The following is a 20,793-nucleotide window of genomic DNA, read 5'->3' as shown; positions in this document are numbered from 1 at the left end:
GCTGAGAACCAAAAATCCATAACTGAGTTTGAATGACATTCTATGATTTCAAGCAAACAATGTTAATGATTTAATTATCTATCAAGAGTAAATTATTCCATTTCAATATAATTTTATAACATGAACGTCACAAATAAGATTGTAAATACTCAACAACTCAAAATTGCATTTATAATAAATAATAAAAACAAGAAGATAAAAAAGGAAAAGTTTGAAATATCAGTAATCAGAAATCAGAAAGAACTGCAAAAAACTTGTGAGATACTAAAAATTAAAACAAATACTATTTAGATGCATCATTTTCTGATAAACAAAAAAGTACTACTCTACTTTCACCTTTTTTTACTTATTATGGTAAGTACATAGCTACATGTAAATTTATTACACTTGTGCAGTCCTGTTTTTTCTTTTCATGTGCCCTCCCCTGCTTTCTCAGGGATATAACCTTGACAAAAGAAGGAAACTCTCAATTTTTTTCTAGATGAAGATGGCAGTTATACAGTGTGACTGAGAGCTGCATGCAGTTTGAGGCAGTGAGAAATGAGATTTTTAGTTAATTTCTGGCTCACTGAAGTCAATGGGAGCTTTACCATTAGTTTTAGGGAAAGCAGAATGTTGCTCTTTGACTAAATTATTAGCATAATTTTCTACAGCATGTTCTTTGTTCACTAATGGACATGCATGCACCTTTAATATTATAGGTGCCTTGTATTTCCTAACTTTATCTAGTATCACGTGGTAGAAGGTTTTTTTGTTTTGACCACTGCCTCTACAATTTGATAGATGCCCGATAAAAGCAGCTATTGTTTTAAATGCAACAATTATTCACTACATAGTTGTCAAAAGCAATATTACCTAGCAGATTTAGAATAAAATGCATACCTGAAGGAAAATCCTTCCAATTCCACTCAACAGCTGAGGCTCTTGCTGTGGGTAACACTTGATGACGGTGTGATAAGCATCTACAGCAAGCACATAGTCCTAAAAGGTGAAAAGAACACAACCACGTGTTTAAGCTCAGCATTTGTCAGCCTTTATGTTGCCTTCTTTTTAAAGACGTATTCAAACAGAACTAAAATAATTGGAACTTGTCAGTGGGACAGAATTTCTATCACTGCAGCCACCAGTAGCTGACTATATTGGTCTTTTCTCAGTTATACTGGAACTGCATACACAGGGGATCACCTATCCTCCCCCCCCCCCCCCCCCCAACTGGATCATATTTCTGTTTGTAGCTAAATGCCAAGAACAAAAAAATCTGAACATTTACTCTTCAGTTTAGATTATGATTTAGGATGAAAGTCAAAAGCCTTCTGTGTGACTGGGGTATACATACTTGAGAAGTGTCACATGTTTCAAATATATGTATAATTTACATGGTTTAACAAACTATGTTCCGAAGCTTTGGGAACTGCTTGTGCACATGCTGTTAAGTTATGAAAAATATGCGTGAGAAGCTGCAATTCATGCACGTTTTCAGATGACAAATTAGTGCTACTGCCAAGAGAAACAAACCTTTTCAATCCCTCCACCCAGGTCCTTGCTCTCTTCTACCATACCGTGCAAAAGGAAGATGAGGAGGTAATCTAAACAGAAAACTGATTTGGGCTAAAACTAAGTGAGGAGTGAGCTGGTTCTGAACTCCAGGAAGCTTTGCAAGTGACCCCACATGCACATGCGCCTGCACAAAGACCGTGCTGGATAGTGGCAGCTCTGAGATCTGCCTGCTCAAGATGCAGTGCAACTGTACCCTCCAGATAATGACCAGTGACAGAGGATTAAACAAAATCATGGTCCCATTTCCCACAGGAAAGAAGTGCCCATGTGACTGGTTACTGCATTCCAGCTGTTTCATGGTTAAACTGCAGCAATTCAATGATCCAGGCAGTAAATGATTTTTAGAGCCTGGCTACACGGTCTTTGGCAGGCATACACAAGAAACTCTGCATGTGCTTTATACTGACTGGAAGACAAGTAGTGGGTACATTCATGGAGCCTCAGCTTTGGCTTCTTGGAGCAAGCCTGAGCAGAGGCAGAGAAAGCCTGCATTTGCTTATAGAAGCCAGGTATTTGCAAAGGCATAAGATTCTCTGGTGATTACTGACAGTTGTGCCCTTCAACTTAACAGAAGAATTTGTGGTGGGTGTTTGGAAGCAAAAGACATCAAAGAATAATCTCTCAAAACTGCAAAGACATCTTGGGATGTTCTCTACCCTACCATTTTCTTGGTCAAATTATAGTACTCAAATATTTAACTTGTTCCAAATGTGATCACAGCTACTGGTAAAGGTACTTTTTCTTCATCTTCTGCTTAGTCTGAGGAGGCAATGTGCCCCAGGTGTAATGAATGTCTTTTCCTGAGGTCACTCTTAAAACTACTTGACCTGTGTACCAGATCACCATTTAGAACATACTAATTGTTTCACACACAAAAAAAAAAAAAAATCAAGAGAAGTCTCTGGAGTCTGATCTGTATATGAGAGAAATTACATGTCCTATAACAGTAGAGGCTGACTTAAACAGCCCAGGAGGCACTCTGCAGGACCTTTCTTTTGCAAACAACTTGTATATTGTGGGTATAATAATTAATTCTGAACAGTTAATTATTAACATTTAGAGTTTATTCCAATTCTAGTGTGCCATGCCATGTTCATGCTTATTATTAGCAGTGGAAAGAGTTCAGAGCAAAATTTTGCATAAATTTATGACTTAGGAAAAACTCAATTTTCACTGTATCAGCTCTCACTAAAGGACTTAATTGCATGGAGTCTCACTGTGTTAGGTAGGCATAAAGAACTTGGAATAGGGAAGAACCCTCTGAACTGGATCCTTAGAGGAACCCCAGCCATGCTTGTCTTAGCTATTAATACCTGCAAGAGTGTCATTTCTAAAATCTGAAGGGTTGTCTATGACTGTGAATTTTATCCCTTTAAGCATAAAATGTGCTTCTTGGAGAAATAACTTTTAATATGGAATTCTAGCTTTTGTGCTCAATGTCTTCCATTCTGTGGTCTAAAGCTGCCCCTTACCCAGCACTCAGTCTCCTGCACACTCTAAGGTTTTGGCTACACAACAAAGATGTGTAGCACACCCATGAGGTGTGGGGGCTTTACAGTCATATCCCCAAACTGACATAGAAACAATTCCCTGGAGATCATGCAGTTAAGCTGATAGAAAAGTGCTTCTGTCAGCTTAGTTTCTAGTTTAGCATGATTTGACTGCAGAAAAGCCTTGGCCAGAAGCAGCTGCACGAGGGGGCACTGTCTGCACGATTATAACACCACAGGCTCCCCAGTGTAGGCAGTAGCCAGCCTGGGTAGAACAAGCAGTCAAGTAACATCTTGGAGGCCCACACTGCTGGGGCTTCATGGACTTGGCCTAGTCAGGCAAACAAACCCTCCTCCCCTTTTGGATTCCCTATCAAGTGACTGTACATCACTATATGCATTATAACTAGACTACATAAACATTCACACCTCCTAAAATGTGAGAGCAGAGGTGAAGCATTAAGAGTCTATGCACTGTATTTGTGGATATGGCACCCTGTTTCCATATAACATCACAGCATGTAGCATCTGTGCTTATCTACCACATGCCTTGCAGTACCTATCACAGGAATGGGACCCATTTTTTCCAGGAGATGACAATAGACTAAGTCATGTATGTCCAAAGCCACCCCTAAGCACAGGCAAGGATGACCCCAGGATGAAACCATTAAACATTATCACGATATCCAGGCTCACTTCTAAATACAGCCTTATTTGGTAGTTACTCCAGGATCCCACAGTGAGTATAATATGCATTTACTCTTCCCCCACACTATCATGGAAGCAGTAGTAGATTTCTAGAGTATCCTACATGTGATACAGAATGATACTATTCCATGGTAGGTTATAAAAGCATTTTATCTGACAGTTCCTTCTAAAGAAGCATATTGAAAAGTAGATGAGATTTGATCTCATTTATTAAAACTTTGTTTTCATTCTCAGCTTTGCTAATGTGACACGGTACAACAAACATTGTCGGAGAGAATGATGAGCAGACAACCTCCCAGAGGAGCAAAGTCTTGGTTGATACAAGTTGTGGTTGTGAAGAGCAAGATGTATTAGGTACTGCCAGTAAAAAAACCCAACGACTACAGCTTGTGATCTTAAGACTTAAAGGTTGGGCTGATGTGTTGTCATGGTCTTTTATTTCTAAAGATTGCAAGCTTTCAGATTTTCCACATGTTCATAAAAAATCCCAAAAGCAGCACTGAAGTTACACAGTATAGGATATGAATGAGAGTTGGCCTACTGTTTTATAATCAAAATCTCTTTTATTATGAAAATTTGGAACTAACATTAAATATACCACTCTAAAATAGTTCTACCAAGTTACTGGACCTACGTGCACAAAAATAGCAGGTGGGGTTTGTTTTTCCTTTGATGCACTGCAGTATAACTGTATTTCCCTTCATGGTCACTGCTTTATACATTTTCATGTTGCCCTCACCACCACTTTAAGTACTTAAAATATTAATTATGAGATATTTAGAAATGAGCATAAATGACCATGAGGTGTAGAATGTTGAGAGTAGATTCAATAAACCATAGACTAAAAATCAGCTTTAATTATACAAACTGTACAGTTCATAAATACTATATTTTGGGAAGAAAGGGCAGGGATAACTTATCCTTCCTCCCCATCTAGTGCACTTGTGGAAGGGTTATAAAAGCAGAAATTCACAGTGTTATGAATCCAAAGAGCAGTACTGCAGCACAGTTAGGCAAAAGACACAATGATCTGGGCAGTCTTTCTCCTTTCAATCACAGAGGAACCAAAGTCCTTAGGCATCGGTCCCTTGTGTGGTTAGTACAAGCTGTTACCTCCTCCTTTGTACAGTTTAAATTGTATTAGGCCCCAAATTAAAATAAATTCTAATGCTTTTGTTTTTATGAAGGGCAAGTTCTACAAAAGCTAAGACAACACTGAAAAAAAACTCTAAAAAGTGAAAAATGTGCCTTTAATTAGTGTGCCTTTACAATATATATGGAAAGTACTTAAGTGTTTATTCCTCAGAGAGGTAAAAGTCTGGTAAGATAATGTCAAAAGCAATTTTAGCTCAGATGAAAAGAACTTAGAAAGTTTTCAAGACACTTCCATGGTGATTTAGTAAAATGACAGATGTTTTGCAATTAGACTGTTGAAATTAAGCAACGCACATCATCAGTTGCATTTTAAATGAATATTCCCTCATGCTGCTATATATTCAGGGTACACTTTCATAGTGACTTAAGTCCACAGTTCTTGTAAATGGAAGTCTACAATGAGACATGTTATGTGGTCTCCCCTTCCTGCTGTATTTCCACCTCCTCCCTTAAGTTGCCCCTATTCACATGAAACAGCAAAAGCTGATTCAGTTGATATAACTGAGATCCACCATTTCTTTTGTTTTGTCACTCAGTTAAGTCTATAGTGGTGCACAGAAGCAAGCTAGAATACATTTAAGAAAGGTTGTACAAAGAAAAGGGGACGAACAGGAAAAGACCATATAGCAAGATTGCCTTAAACTGCTACCAAACCGGATCGTTGGTCACGCAGATAAAGGGACACAGCAGGCAGAATTCAGTACCTCGGAAAGATGGTCCCAGATGTGCGATTAATCTCCTGTTCCACTACAGGCTTCCTGCGCAAGTCTGGGTGAATCTCCTCTTTGCACCTCACTCAACACCTCCAATACAATAACACCCCTCCATCTCAATAATTTAATACGATGTTTAGTTATGGAACTAATGAGGCCATATTTAAAAAGAGAAAAATCATTGTGCTACATAAACAGAATTCCTTGAGTCAGATAAATAATGCAGAAGAGAGATGATGTGAACTAAACCCAATTAGAGTTGAGGATAATTGAAGTACATTTAAACAGTTCTAGGCCCAACAGCCAATCAAAGTTGTCTTTTTATTTATTTATTTATTTTACTTTCAAGAGTCAATCCTGACAAGATGACTCCCTATTAAATAGTACTGAAGTTTTTTTGGCCAAAGAAAGAGGTTAGTAAAAATAAGATAATGAGTTTTTCTTTTTTTATACCAATATCACAGAGTTTTACTTTAATAAATTATTATTATTAATCTACTAATAGCACAAGCTCTTCCATTTACCTAATAGTACTTGGGGATCAAATATGACCACATTGCAATATTGTAAATGTTCACTAGATGGCAATAGATGACGATGACACTGACTTGGAAAATGAAATCAGTTGTTTGTTTTTTTTTTTTAAATTATATTCACTTGAAATACTTTAGTGAAAAGAAATGTCATTTTTAAAGTGCATTACACAACAGCAAAAAATATAAATACGTGAAGCTGTTCAATTAATATAATTGTTCATGAGAGAATTAACTAAAGTGTTTAAAAATTATTTTAAGAAATAGTTTCATACTGAATACTCTAGAAGGTGGAGGAGATGATTATAACATTGATGCATGTTAGGATGGTCTCTGAAGTTATTAAATTTATAAATGACCAACATAATTCTCTCACAGAGGATCTGTCACGAAAGCCGAAAAATTAACTTCACGAACTACTCTGATTTTATCTGAAACATCACTATGTTTGAGAAATCTTTCTTAAGAACTCTCTACTCCTCCATATAACAATATTCCTGAAAACTGAGGAACTCACAACTACTTCATAGCCAATGTACTGAAATGCAAATTTCAAATGGAAGTAACTGTATATTAACATGCAGTTATGGGTAATTTGGAAGTTACTGTGGGACCATACATTTCTAACTTAAAAGCTGTGAGATAGGCCCTAAATACAATTGGTCTTAGGAAGTATCTGAGCCGCAGTATTTCTGAAGCACCATTTCCAAAAAGGTGATAATTGGTATTCACAAATACATTTCTATTATTAGAAGAAAACAGCACGAACAGGACCAAATCTTAAGAAAGGTGAGAACTGTGCATGCACGTGGATTTGTGTGTACACGAGGAGAAAAACACCGAAAGTGTTAAAAACAATTCACAGTCAAAAGTAAAGTGAACTTCTTGAAAAAATACACTACCATCATTTTCTTATTTATATATTCTACTTTGTTTGGGATGGCAATTCTTGCTTTTCCCCACTTGCTTTTGGAAAAAGTTTCTTAAAAATTGAACCTATGTCAAGTACCTACTTCAAAACACAAATTCTTAAAAATACCTCATGGTTTAATGGACAATTATTTCTATTCAAGACAGAAATGTTCTGATCGCATTATCATTATGAATACAAATTTCTGTTTTCCCTAATTCTCATAAAAAGGATATTCCATTTCATGTAAAGTAGTATTTGGTTAACTGGATCTTAACTAAAAAATGCATGCTATTTGAGGTATTGTAATACTAAGAATGGAGCCCCATTTGGGAAGTAGCTTAGTAAACATCAGAGGGTCAGGTTTGGCATGACCTTGGGCAATCAAGGAGCAGGGAGCAAGGAGTGCAAATCTTGGCCTCTGAAGATTATACTGCTGACAGCTCTGCTCTGAGGCTGTTGCTGCTAATTGATTTGTGATGTACAGTTAAGCTCAGGATAACAGCAGCTTGTTGCAAGCTCAGAATGGCGACATCCCTATTTCTCCGACCATGCAGCAAACATCAGAAGTTGTTTTATTTCTACTTCCTGAACCCAAGAAGAAGCTAAGGGTGTTGCACCAAATGGAGTAGGATTGCTTAAAAAGTAAGGGGGAAACGAGGGGGGAAAAAACCCAACAATGGAAGCCAGTTACTTTTGCTGGTATTCCTTTCTCTTTCCCCCTCGCCCCCCCCACTAGTGAGGATTTAACTTGAAAGAAGACAGCTTACAACTGAGATAAGTTGACAAAGGTGGACGAGAAGCTCAACATGAGCCGGCAATGTGCACTTGCAGCCCAGAAGGCCAATAACCGTATCCTGGGCTGCAACATGAGAAGGTCCCTTCCAACCCTAACCATTCTCTGATTCAATGATTTAGATGTTCCAGACCTTCATCATATACAAAGGCTGCAGTATTATTAAAGCTCACAAATAGAGCAACATTCGTAGTGCACAGTTTAAAAAAGGCAGAGCACATAACTGCTTTTAATTACAGCATTTAGTTAAGTGTTTGAAAAATTCAATTTAAAAATGCAAATTCTGTATTGTTATTACAAATTCTCCAGGATGATTTGGGGAAAAATAAGTACGGATACATTCTTAAGAACATTATTGCAAATGGTTATCTATTAAATAAGACATTATTAAGTCTAATTAATTCTTCACTAAGCAAAACCTCCATGTACAGTCAGGTAGTCTTCCCTTATCTATGCACCAGTATTTCTCTTGCGCTTTCTCTGATATTCTATTCTGGAATATACGGTACCTCTGCAGTTGTTGCCACCCACGTACCTTCATCATTAGCAGACAGTTTGCCATGGAGTACATCACCTGGCCCAGACGTGACCTCCACAACTGAACAGAGGCTGCAAAATAAGAGCAGCTTGTGAATTTGCACAAATAAATTAGATGTTCTTTCTTGCCATCAATTATTGGTCCTATGAATTACGATTTTGAAAGATCCCCCTCGTTAACACCGCTGGGTTTTAGCCTAGAATTTTTAATTCTCAGCCATGCTGCACCATCAGACAGAAAATTCAGCATCTCTCTGATGGAATTGCTCAAGCAGCTCTGGGGACTGTATATGATACAACAACACAGAGCAATAGACAGCCGCTCAGCTTTGAGCTCAGGCCAAATACTAAACGCTAAAGGAAGCCATGCATTTTCCAATATCAGAACAAAAGGTGCATAAAAAGAATCAAGTGATAATGAGCATCAGTTTAAAAACATGTAATCTACAGCATTAAATGTGATAAACTCAAAATTCAAACATAGCTAAAATGTAATTTCAGAGCCAAAACATGCAGGGTGAGAACTGTCTTGAGTCTGGGACTGTTTGTGCTTGCCTCTGGCTTAAGAGATATGCTGGAAAAATCTGCCAAGCCTGTCTGCTTTCCCCATGCTCTTAGAGCTTGCAGGCATTAAAAACTGCAGCAGCAGATTTCTCTCTCTTGCTATGCAGACAGACTCCTGATGTTTTAAGAGAATGGTTCACGCAGATCCTTATTTTCTTTTGTGTTATAGCACCATAGATCAGTGCTAGAAATATTCCACTAATCCTCAAAAATAAACATTAGGAGTATTAATTTAGTACATCTGGAAAATAAATGTATCTCAATCAATCAGCTGTCAAGGTCACTGTAATGATTTAAGAAAGGGGGAGGAAAGGGAGAAGAAGGTATTTCAATGAGATTGTGATAACTCAGAGCACTTATTTGTATCAATAATGTAGACTCTGATGAAAGTATGGTAGGTCACATGGGTAATTCTTTCAGCACACATAAATGCCATTACAAACAAGAAGAGAGCTTGGTGAAATGTCTACTCCCTTTCCTAAAAAGAAAAACTCCCTTCAACCCTCTCCAACAGCAAAACAAAACAAAATAATGAATATTCCCAAATTATCTTTGTCAAAAGAGGAGCATAATGTGGGGCCAAAGACTGCACCCGTGTTTCATCTATCATACCTTAAAATCATTCACTACTCCTAGCTTCTGTTTTGGAAATTCTCACTAGACCACACATCCCTATTGCTATCAATGGAGAGGACAATGCAAACCATGAGCGAATATTTTATGATACATTGCTGGTTTTCCTTCCTTGTGGGCATCTGTAAAACCTGGCCATCTAAATAACCCTCCTTTATTATTTCACTTATGTTAATCTCTCCTTTTTCCATGTTCTCATAGTTTGGTAACCATATTCAGCTTTTTAGGATTTAGGTGACAACAAATTAGATGTTGACTCCTGCAGTGGAGCTATCTAGGTTTCCTGTTAACAATCCAGTAGCACCAGCTCTGGTCCTCAAAAAAGACTGCAAAGCAGACAGACCAGGTGTCTTCAGTCAGTGCTATAAATGGAACAGGAGCCTAATCTGAAAATTGCTTAGCCCTGCAGAAGGAAGCTTCTTAGCACTGGCAGAAATGGGTTAAAGAAAATCTGCAAAGAAGTAAACAACATTCAAAATCCAGCAGCTGACTGCTGTATGTTACTGAAATGCCTGAAACCAGCTCGGCGGGTCTGTGCAGCCATGCTTCCACTCTAAGCATTTGTTTTTCCTTGTTATTTATCAAGGACTCCATACTCCACATGGCCACTCATTTCAATAGGAACTCTGTGCACTGAGAAGCTGCAAAATTGACATTGTACAGAATGTATTACCAGGCAAGTGGTGCAATGCTAAACCTCTCTGCCTGTCGAAAAACTGGCAAATGAGGTATTCTGTTCGAGACTGTACATGGCAAGTTGATCGGTGTGGCACCTTCTTACACCAGCAATAAGGAAATTACATGGTAAGCATAATCCCCGTAATGAATTAAAGCTGTTTTCACATACAGTTAATAAGGTTTGCTTCAGCTATGCTCACATCAAAAAAACCAAACCCATTATCAGCCTCCTGGAGCTCCAAATGCAGTGAAGAAGCAGACAGGGAGCAGACCTGGCTGACCTCCACAGACAACAGCAGTCAACAGTCTCTGCAAAGGTCCCACGGGCTTTTTGGCAGTCTTAAACCTACAGACAGCTGCACAGTAGACACAGGAAGACCTCTCCAAATTTTCAGCAGCCTTGTCCCTTGGTAACTACTAGCTGCTGTTTTTGTAACTATGCCTCCTCCTGAGCTCATCTCAGCTCTAAAGCAGCAGCAGAGAGGAAAAGCAAGGAGCCAGAAATTCAGGAGTAAGGCAGACTACAGAACACAGGATGATGACACAGGATAAAGTCCTTATACCTTAAAGGGGAATCAGTGTCTTAATTTTTAAAGGGGTAAAAAGGAAAAAAATGTGAGGACAAAAAGGACACAAATGAAGGTAGAAGGGGGATAAGAGGAAAAAGTAGGTAGGAGAACAGAGGCAAGAGGAATAGTAGATACAAGGAGAAAAGAACAGAAAGTCCTGGAGTGCTGTGGATAAATCTTCAATATCAGATTATTTCTCTTTTTCCTAACCCTTTTGAGAAGAGTAGTAAATGTACTCATTTGAAAATATTTGCAAATGCCTTTATGATATATGCTGCTCACATGTATGCCTGCTTTTTTAGGGCATATCTAGATGGCGTATTAAGTAAAGTACAACAACACATTAAAGCTGCTTTACACCCAGTCAGCTGAAGACCAGGCAGGAGAGTTCAGACAGGTCTGCACCCTCCCATATAGACATTGCTTTAAAGAATTGTTTATAATAGTTTAACTCTGCTAACAACTCTGTTTGGCCCCTTCCTATCTCAGAGGCAGGCTTGTACTTCCCATAGGCTCTAGGTGAATGTTATCCTAGAAATAAGTTGGTAAGATTTCCTTAGACTGTTAGCTGAAGCTGAAAGGTTTTTGTCTTCTTGGTATAATGTTTTTAACTTGCAGGGTACCATCACTGGTTCATCTAATCCATAACAATGCCTAAAATGTCACTTCTTGCCCAATTCTTAAGTGTACTCAAATGACATCATTAGTATAAATTCCACTTAAAAAAAATGCTTGGACAACTAATTTGTCCTGATGACCCTACTGTATGCAGTCCTGTATCCTGTACTATTTAAATTAAATAACTAAGATAAAAGGAACAGGAAAAAACCACTAAATTTTATTCTAAAAAGTAACTTAGGTATTTCAGGAGTCTAAGTACCATGCAGCTATGGTAAGACTCAAGATATCTATGTAGCAGTGCAGCCCTTGTACCATGACAGGCTGATCTAAAGAAATCTAGTGGGTTTCAGACATGAGGACCAAGAGGAGCCAGTCAGCCAAAGCTTAAGATGAAACAACCATCTAGATGCAACAGCAATACACTTATATATTCATCACTAGAGGACAACAGTCATATTCTTTGTTTCTTCTAAGTAGGAAAAAAAAAATATTTAGTACATCAAGGGTAAAATTGTGAAATTAATTCCAGCAAATAGAAGTACAAAGTGTGTAATTTCAGAAAGTAAGCTGAGATTACAAAAATACTGTTTTAACAATTCTGGGACAGTCTTGTGAAAACTTCTGGCATATTTAGACAACCAATAAAAACACAGTGCCTGTGAAAAAAATGTTTAAAGAATACCTACCTTGTCTGTTCTCCTGTGTAATGTTAGTCATACTTCCATCTTCAGCTAAGCCTTGTTCCAAATTTTCTAGTATCTGTAGTAAAATTTTTAAAGTAACCAACATCAGTTTAAACAGCACTATAATGCAAATTATCTACAGCTGACAGTTTATATGTAAACCAATTCAGGCAGGAATGCTTCACCTAGATACAGTTCAAAATTAGTGATTCTTATCATAGCTAGATCAATTGTACAAAGTAAGAAAGCCACTGTATGGTAGAAGGATGTTAGAGTTCAGGTTTATGATACTTAGAGAACATTAAATGTCACACGCTCTAGGGACACACAGATTTTGTTAAGCAAAACATAAAATATGCTTCACCGGAGAATTCATGTTAATGACCACAAAGAAAGTAAAACTGATTTTTCATAGAAAGCACTGCCTCTTTACTCCCGCACCCTAAATATGGGCTCTGGTTTCATCCTTTTGTGTTTTCATCCTCCCCTTAGTTCTTACTGCAATTTCCTTCTCAAAGTTTGAGTTTTATTGCTTCCTTTTATTTATTACAGATTTTAAATAATGTAAATTGTTGAGTGAATGAAACATTTGTTGTATTATTGGAAGAATGAAAATGTATACTTCATGAAGCTTGTGTCTTAAGCACTTTTAAAATATTTTTGTAAGACTCCATCTGACATACAAGTCATAGAATCATAGAATGGTTTGGGTTGGAAGGGACCTTAAAGATCATCCAGTTCCAACCCCCCTTGTTGAACTTCATGATGTTAGCACAGGCCCACCTCTCAAGCCTGTCAAGGTCCCTCTGGATGGCATCCCGTCCCTCCAGCGTGTCAACTGCACCACACAGCTTGGTTTCAATCAGCAAACTTGCTGAGGGTGCACTCAATCCCACTGTCCACGTCACTGACAAAGATGTTGAACAGCACTGGCCCCAATACCAACCCCTGAGGGACTCCACTCGTCATCGGTTTCCATTAACTTTCCTTTTTCTAATTCCATTACAGTTCCTCCAAAATTGTTTTATGATTCCCACAGATCACCCCATTTTTCCTGTTATAGATTTATAACTTGAGCTGTAGAACAACGTTTGACATTTCCTTTGAAAAACCATTAAGGCCATTTGCTCTTTAATCAGAAACTGTGGTTAGCCGATGAGGGGAATACAAGGTGCTGCCTCTTCCAGGGACTGAGTGCACTTCCAAACACAGAACTCTCAACTTCTGTCAGCATAAGAAGCAACTGCTTTTTCCTACACCACCAAAGCATTCAAATTGTGCTCATTGCTTTGTAAGCAAACACTTAAAACCAAGACAGGAAATCCTCCAAAGCAAAGACAAGGAGAATTAGTCTGGCCTCAGACAATGAGCTTGTGCCTTCTACAGCCAACAAAGAGCAACTGGTACCTGCAGGAAGCCAGTTCCTGCGACCTACTTTAGACTTCTTAAAGTGGAAGGAATTGCCCTATGAGATACCGAGCTCTTTTCACAGATGTGAAAGCTTGATGTTAGATGCCATAAATTTAGCTACAAGGAACTTTAGAGCAAGGACAGACATATGATGAAATGACAGCAGTTACCACACAGCAGCTGAGCCAGGGTAATTTTCCTGATAAGAACTGTTAGCCCATGACAAATACAAGATAATATGATTTAGTGTAAACCTTGTTCACAGAGGGCTAGGCTAAGTTGCCTTACCTCAGATTTTGAGAGGCTATAAGCATACACCAGTAGATACTGCAGCTTAGTTGCTAGGTGGCAATTTATGAGACTGCAGTGGCACGCCTGCGAGGCTGAATTTAAGTCCTACTTTCAAAAGCAGTGGAGCCACCTAGAAATCCCTTAGAAACCAAAGCATCACATTTAAGTGTCAAATGCCTAGTGTATAATAAGGCACCTTGTCAGAGAAAAAAAACCCATTATTTTCTCCAACAAACCAAAACCACCTTATTGTCTTTTTGCTGTCCAGTCTAAAACCCATGATCCTTCTGTTCCCTTGCAAAATATCTAGTGATCGCTTCTCATTCTCAATAAGGCTCCAAGTTCTAACTCTTGGAATGGTCTAAACATAACAAGGTGCCTTCATCAATGAGGCATGCTTGTTTAAAAAGACAATGGGTTTCTCTGAAAATGTGCTCACTAACATAATTAAAAATGAATTAGATATTAGCATACAATTAGAGTATTACATTAACCATTCAGTGACATTACTTGGGGATATCTACCCATCACCTCAAGCTCAATGTAATTAAAACAGAACTCGATGCTGATTTGAGGCTAATTGTTTTATTCCCTAGGTTGATGTCCTTTTGCCCTTCTTAAGTATAGGAACATCATCTGCAGTTTTTCTGTATCTGGGCATTTCCTCAGTTTTCCAAGAATTGTTTAATAAAAACATTAATGATGCAGGCAGTTCCTCAGTGTAAGCTATCTGGGTTAGCTGACATGAAATGTTTGATTTTAGCAAATCCCCTTATCCCACTTTTCTACAGATGACATACTGTTTATTCTAGCAATATCACATGGGATAGCTCTAAACATCCTTGTTTCTATTATATATGATTGAACACTCCTACTATTTACTTTAAACATCAGTTTTATGTATGATCTCTGCTTTTTCTTGTTTTGAACATTTATAAATGCACATTCATTAGTTTCACTGGCTAGTCTTACCACCTTGAGTCTTCTCTTTCATTTCCTATCAATCGCCTGTATGCTGTTATTACTAACCTATGCACACCAACATTTGCATTACTGGGTGTTTCCTATCCTTATGTATCTCTTTTTAATACTTTATTTCTTCTTCCACAACTTTGCACCAGCATCAGCTTCTTACTCAAAATAACCTTTTTTGGTGCTCCTGAAACTGTGGCATTACCTGGCAGAAAAGGACCTGGGGGTGTTGGTTGACAGCTGGCTGAACATGAGCCAGCAGTGTGCCCAGGTGGCCAAAAAGGCCAACAGCATCCTGGTCTGTATCAGAAACAGTGTGGCCAGCAGGACCAGAGAAGTCACGGTGAGGCTGCACCTTGAATCCTGTGTCCAGTTTTGGGCCCCTCTTTACAAGAAGGACATTGGGGCATTGGAGCATGTCCAAAAAAGGGCAACGAAGCTGGTGAAGGGGCTGAAGAACAAGCCTTATGACGAGCGGCTGAGGGAACTGGAGTTATTTAGTCTAGAGAAGAGGAGGCTGAGGGGAGACCTTATCACCATCTAAAACTACCTGAAAGGAGGCTGTAGGAAGGCAGGTGTGTGTCTTTTCTCCCAGGTAACTTGTGATGGAACAAGAGGCAATGGCCTTAAGTTTCGCCAGGAGAGGTACAGATTGGGTGTCAGGAAATACTTCTTTACTGGAATGGGCTGCCTAGGAAGGTGGTTGAGTCTCCATCCCTGGAGGCGTTTAAACGATGGCTAGATGGAGTGCTCGAAGATACGGTTTAGTAGTGGACAGGTATGGTTGGACTCGATGATCTCAGAGGTCTTTTCCAACCAGGCTATTCTCTGATTTTAGGTACCCGGACTGGTGCAGGATCATCATCATTTCTACAAACTCATCAAACAGGCATTGAGACAGTAAGTAACGTAAATACTTATGTGACCTTAGTAACTGAACCAGAACGGGAAGTTGAATGAAAATAAAACCCAATCAGTAGCTAAGAGACTGAAAACTTCATCCATTTGAAAGTAAAACAGAAGCCCAGGAGGTATGAAGAGTGTGCATGGAAGGGCAAGGGAAGAACATAACTACTCATGAAGGAGAGCAGTGGCACTACAGAGGGAGCCTGTCCGATGGGCAAATGGCACAAAGTACACTTGCAGAGGTGATTTTAGGAAGCAAGACTTTTAACCCACTTGCCACTGCTCCACTCACCTGGTAGAAGAGCCTAGTACAGCTCTGCCACTTGAAGGATTAGGGTTAAAAAGTGAAATACACTGCACTATGAGATGTGTGCATTTCCAGGAGATCTCCCTCAATCAGCTAGAAAGCTTAGGTACAAACAAGGGAGGAGTTTCGTTTAAGCCTGATTGTTGTTCTTTTCACATTTTGGTCTCCAGGTAAGCAGTTATTAGCATGTCCTCAGCATTATTAGCACTAAAGTGATCACGCCTCTGTTTTCAAATGAATGCTTTAAAAGAAGAAACCCCTTTGTGATTTAAATTACTATTGTTGCTCTTACAGCTTGGCTGTTTGGAGACCATTCATTTCAAGGCAGGCTTACAAGGGCAAGAATTCATTGAGGCAAGTCGTGTTGAGAAGACCAGCAATAACACAGAGACAGTAACAATTTCACTGGATTCTTCCTCCAAGCTATAACAGGCACTTGGCACTACAGATTATTTTTTTCCCAAACGTTGTACCTATAGACAAGAAGGGTAAAATACCCAATCAGATCTTGGTTACAAATTCGCAGGAATACTGAAAAAGGTAAAAACATTATTCCCTATACAGGAAAAATGAAAATTATATTTTTGCACTCAACCTCCAATCCTTCTTTGGGTACCAGAATTATGTAAGCAGATGGAGGCTGAAGAGATCGAGTTACCAAAATAGTGAACAAAGGAAATACAGTTAGATCTTTAAGTAGAACAGTTAATCCAAAGTTGACAAGTGTCTGTAGAATGCATATAACAAAAAGTGAGAGGGAATTTAGCAGGTTAAAAGGAGGTATTGGATAGAAAAAACCCACAATTATATTAAGGAAGAGAAACAAAATAGAAAGACAAATTTTCTTATTATAAGAATGCATTAGTATTAGTCTGGAATAGCCTCCCAGGGGATGTGGCCTCAGCTCCATAGGCTGGCTCATTAAAAACTAGAAAACAGCCTTGTGTTGCAGAGACAGACTAGGTGAGCTAATAGGTCTTTTCTCTCTTCTGGCTTTTATGACTCCAAGATCATCCCATTTACATAATGACTATTCATCTGCCCTTCTGTAAATACGGATGACCAAAGATTATTTTTCCACTTTTTAAAAAAGGGAAGTAAAACACTAGAGGCTTTTGGTTGAAAGCTCCCCAATTAATTCTGTTATAACCCAAATAGTTCCCAAGTGTCATATACAAATATTAAGAATAATCAGTGTAAATCCTTTCTCTTATTTTCTTGGTTATGCCATAGGTTTTCATAAGTATTCTGCACTTTATTCTTGAACATTCCAGGTGAGATCGAGATTATAAAACTAATAGCATTCTATAAAAAAAAAAATAAAATGTATCTAAACAGTAGTTTTTGTCAGCCAATCCTGACTTCAAATGGTTAAGTCCACACCAATTTACAACTGTCTTTTAGAAACATATTTATCTTTACAAGTTGTCCTTTTTCACACTCTTGTTTCTAGAGTTGTCTTTCAATTGCTCCAAAAGACAAGGTATTTAAATTGAATGAAAACAAATGAAGTTATCTGGAATGAGGTGTCTAGAATAAATAATCAGAAATATTCCCTTGAGAAGGATGGTATGTTTTATTTGTTCGTTCGTAGCTTTCTGTGTTCTGTACTTTAAAAAGGAACATCCATCAGCACAGACAATGGCTTGTCCTGGCTACTGTACCCTGCCTCTGGTGGAAGCTGTCCAAAGCAAAAGGAGATCGTTCTCTTTCTGACCATAACTGAACACACTAACCCAGGAGAAACTTTGCCAGTTCAGACACAGAAAGGCAGAGTGAAAGAGATGGCAATCTGAGAATCAACAGCAAATGCAGAGAATGGGGGACTTCTCAGAAGAGCTTGGAGAAGGTGCACAGCCAGCCTCAAAGAAGCTTTCCCCAAGGGTACAAGGGATCACACAGGATTTGTAGTGACCTAAGCCGCTCAAGGCTGATGGAGCGAGAACAAGAGTAAACAGACATGTTCTTCAAGAACTTAACGGGCAGGGAAATAGGTAAATTTTATTTTGCCCACCTCCTTTATTTCTCTTTCATCTTCTCCAGCAGAAGTTTCCCTTATTTGAACAAATAATCAGCCTAGCTCGTGTTCATAGAAAAAGCATGTGTTATAGTTTAAACGTTTCCTTGGTACACTGGTTTTGCTTTTTCTCTTGAAGAAAAAGAAGGCCAGCACAGCCACCTCAAGGTTGTAACTGATTTAAAAGTCTTGTAAAGGGGCAGGGGGGTGGGAGTTAATTTCCTTTTCTTTCATTCCTCTATTGATGGATAATCTTTAACCTGTGGAGAATCATTGCTGATCACACTGTAACTGAGATATGGCCATTTCAATAAAGTTAGCCAGATGGCTGATGAATGCCCTGCTTAGCAGTCACTTCCTCGTTCATACAATTTTCCCTCTTCGTTAGAAGATAAAGGAACTTAAAAACCGGTTAAGTTTTTTGAATCTAGTGGCACCTTCATGACTGAGGAGAAACAACGCAGCACTTTATACCAGATTGCATAAAACCAGGATATGAAGCAGCTGATCTGCAGCAGATCGGGGTAGGCAAATGTCAGTAGAAGCACTGTGAAATCCTGCAACAGGAGTATGACATTTCCTAAAGGAAAAAAATTACTTCAAATTGAGAAAGACTGCTTATGAAGGAAAAAGCTGGAGAGACCAGTCTGCCAGTAATATTGTTAGATGAGATGGTCATGAACAGGTAACAGCATTCGTGAAGTAGCACTTCTTAGCCAAATTAGGTATTATCTCTCAACTGTTTCCAAATCAATTCCTTCCAACTCTGTAACAAAAGCCACATTAATCTCTTATTACCTAAACCTTTCATCTTTTTCCCTCATAATACAAAGAACTGGGTTTTTTACTGCAAACATTTGGTTATCCTAGTTACTACTCTGCTAGAAGTAGGTTCGATTTTATATACGTAAGGTCATTATAGCTATACAATCAGCAATTATCAAATCCTTTTACTTCTATTATCCAAGTTATTTTCAGGAGTAAATACAGGAAACTTTAAAGGAATACTGAAAATAAAAATTAATCATGTGCCTTTATCTTATATACAGTTTTGAAGTTTCAGGTGTCACGGATAAAACAATAATGCTACATTTCTTCTACAGTTTGCCACACTGTTACGTTTACAGTCACCATTACATTAGACCACTTGGGAAAGATTTCTGTAAAAAGCATTTAAGGATGAATGCTTAAGAGTCAAGGTGTTAGATTTAGTGGATAAGGTTAGTGCTTACAACACCATCACTCCAATTTCAGCACTGACAAATCCCATATTATAATTTAGGCCATACTGGATTGCAGCACTTGACAAAACAAAATAAAAACCACAAAACAAACTCATCAGGTTGCATTTACATTCCCACATGACCGTTGTTTCCAAAACTAGCTATTCAGACTACTTCTGAAGGATCAAGACTATTAACAACTGTGTTTTGAGCTAGCTGGATGCAGTTGAGTAAGGGAAGAAAGCTCTCCTACTCACTTACTATCCTCTGTGTCTTGGCTGGCAAAAGCATGAAAGCAAGAGAACTATGCTGCCCACTGTTCTACTCATTTTAGTCTGAGGTAGCACAGAGGAGAGAAGGATGTATCCTCAAATGGAAGAGGCACTTAGTTACTTCTTTTAGCGAGTTCCTTATATGTATCAAGATGGAGTAAAAAAATGTCATCTTTGAAACGTAATGTTCTTTATAAGGACAGTAAAATATATTTCTTAAATATTAAGAAACATTAATGTATAGAGAAACTGTTACCTTGGAGCAGATTATCTTCATACTATGCAGTCTGTCAAGTGACTCCTGAGGATTACCTAGGTACTGAGGAAGTTCAGCATGTAAAATCCGCATGGAGAAAGGAACCATGGAACCTAGAAACAGAATTAATTTTATTAAATGTGTTTGCTATAACTATCAGTTTGTAATTTGCTTACATTAGACAAGGTATTTCTCACTACTTATATAACACAAAGTCCATTTTCATCTTCATATCTTTTTCTTCTGCTGCTGAAAGATGAGAAAACAGCAAACTTCTCAGTTGTAACATGCAATGTATTGTAAAAGGTTTTAAATAGGTAAACACATATGTAACCATCATCAAGAAGGTAAGAAAATGGTGCACCTAATTAAAGTTTTCAAAACCAAGTTGTGCATGGAAGTACAATGTTCCATTAAAAGTTTTTATAAACTAACCAACATGAAGGATTAAAAAACCCAGAAATTTACACAAAGTTGTAGCTACATTAATCCTAATGTTTCATAATTATGCCTATTTTACAATCAATGCAGAAGAAATAATATTAAATTAATGGCCTTAAAAGAATGTTTGTGAAAAAGTTATGTAACCAAGGCATGCAAAACCACTTCTATGTAATCCTTTTCCAAATAGAGGGTTGATATAAAGGGCTCCTATGTTGGGGGGGGAGAAACAAAAAAACAAAAAAAAACCCCACATGAGTCAAAAAGAAATAAAAAATTAAAACAGTATAATGAAGACACATTAAATCTACACATGTATGAGTTATCTGGGAAATTTATATATATTACAAAATATTTTGTTCCTTTTTTCTATTAATAGCCATAGATTTCTGTAAAGGTCTGACTCCATTATGCTAAGCAGAGACCATTCCATTGCTCTAAAGATAACTTTTAGTCTGAGTTTTACTTCATTAATATTAGCTCTTCCACAGAGTTAATAAATGACTCTCTACTGTGAGTCTGACTCTTCGTAAAGATGGTGTATTTTGTGT

General features: G+C 38.1%; 1 protein-coding gene across 1 annotated transcript in view; it reads right to left on the bottom strand.

Moving 5' to 3' along the window:
- TRAPPC12 (trafficking protein particle complex subunit 12) overlaps positions 1-20,793 on the bottom strand; it is a gene marked incomplete at its 5' end in the record, with an annotated part of 40,018 nt that overhangs the window by 7,521 nt on the left and 11,704 nt on the right. Inside the window, 4 exons of the mRNA XM_010169878.1 lie at positions 883-981; positions 8,398-8,471; positions 12,151-12,223; positions 19,802-19,914. Of these exons, the coding sequence (XP_010168180.1) occupies positions 883-981; positions 8,398-8,471; positions 12,151-12,223; positions 19,802-19,914 (359 nt within the window). The remainder of the gene's footprint in view (positions 1-882; positions 982-8,397; positions 8,472-12,150; positions 12,224-19,801; positions 19,915-20,793) is intronic.

This window comes from Antrostomus carolinensis, unplaced genomic scaffold, assembly GCF_000700745.2.
Source record: "Antrostomus carolinensis isolate BGI_N321 unplaced genomic scaffold, ASM70074v2 scaffold15546, whole genome shotgun sequence".
NCBI lineage: Eukaryota > Metazoa > Chordata > Aves > Caprimulgiformes > Caprimulgidae > Antrostomus > Antrostomus carolinensis.
This window is presented reverse-complemented; position numbering and strand designations above follow the sequence as displayed.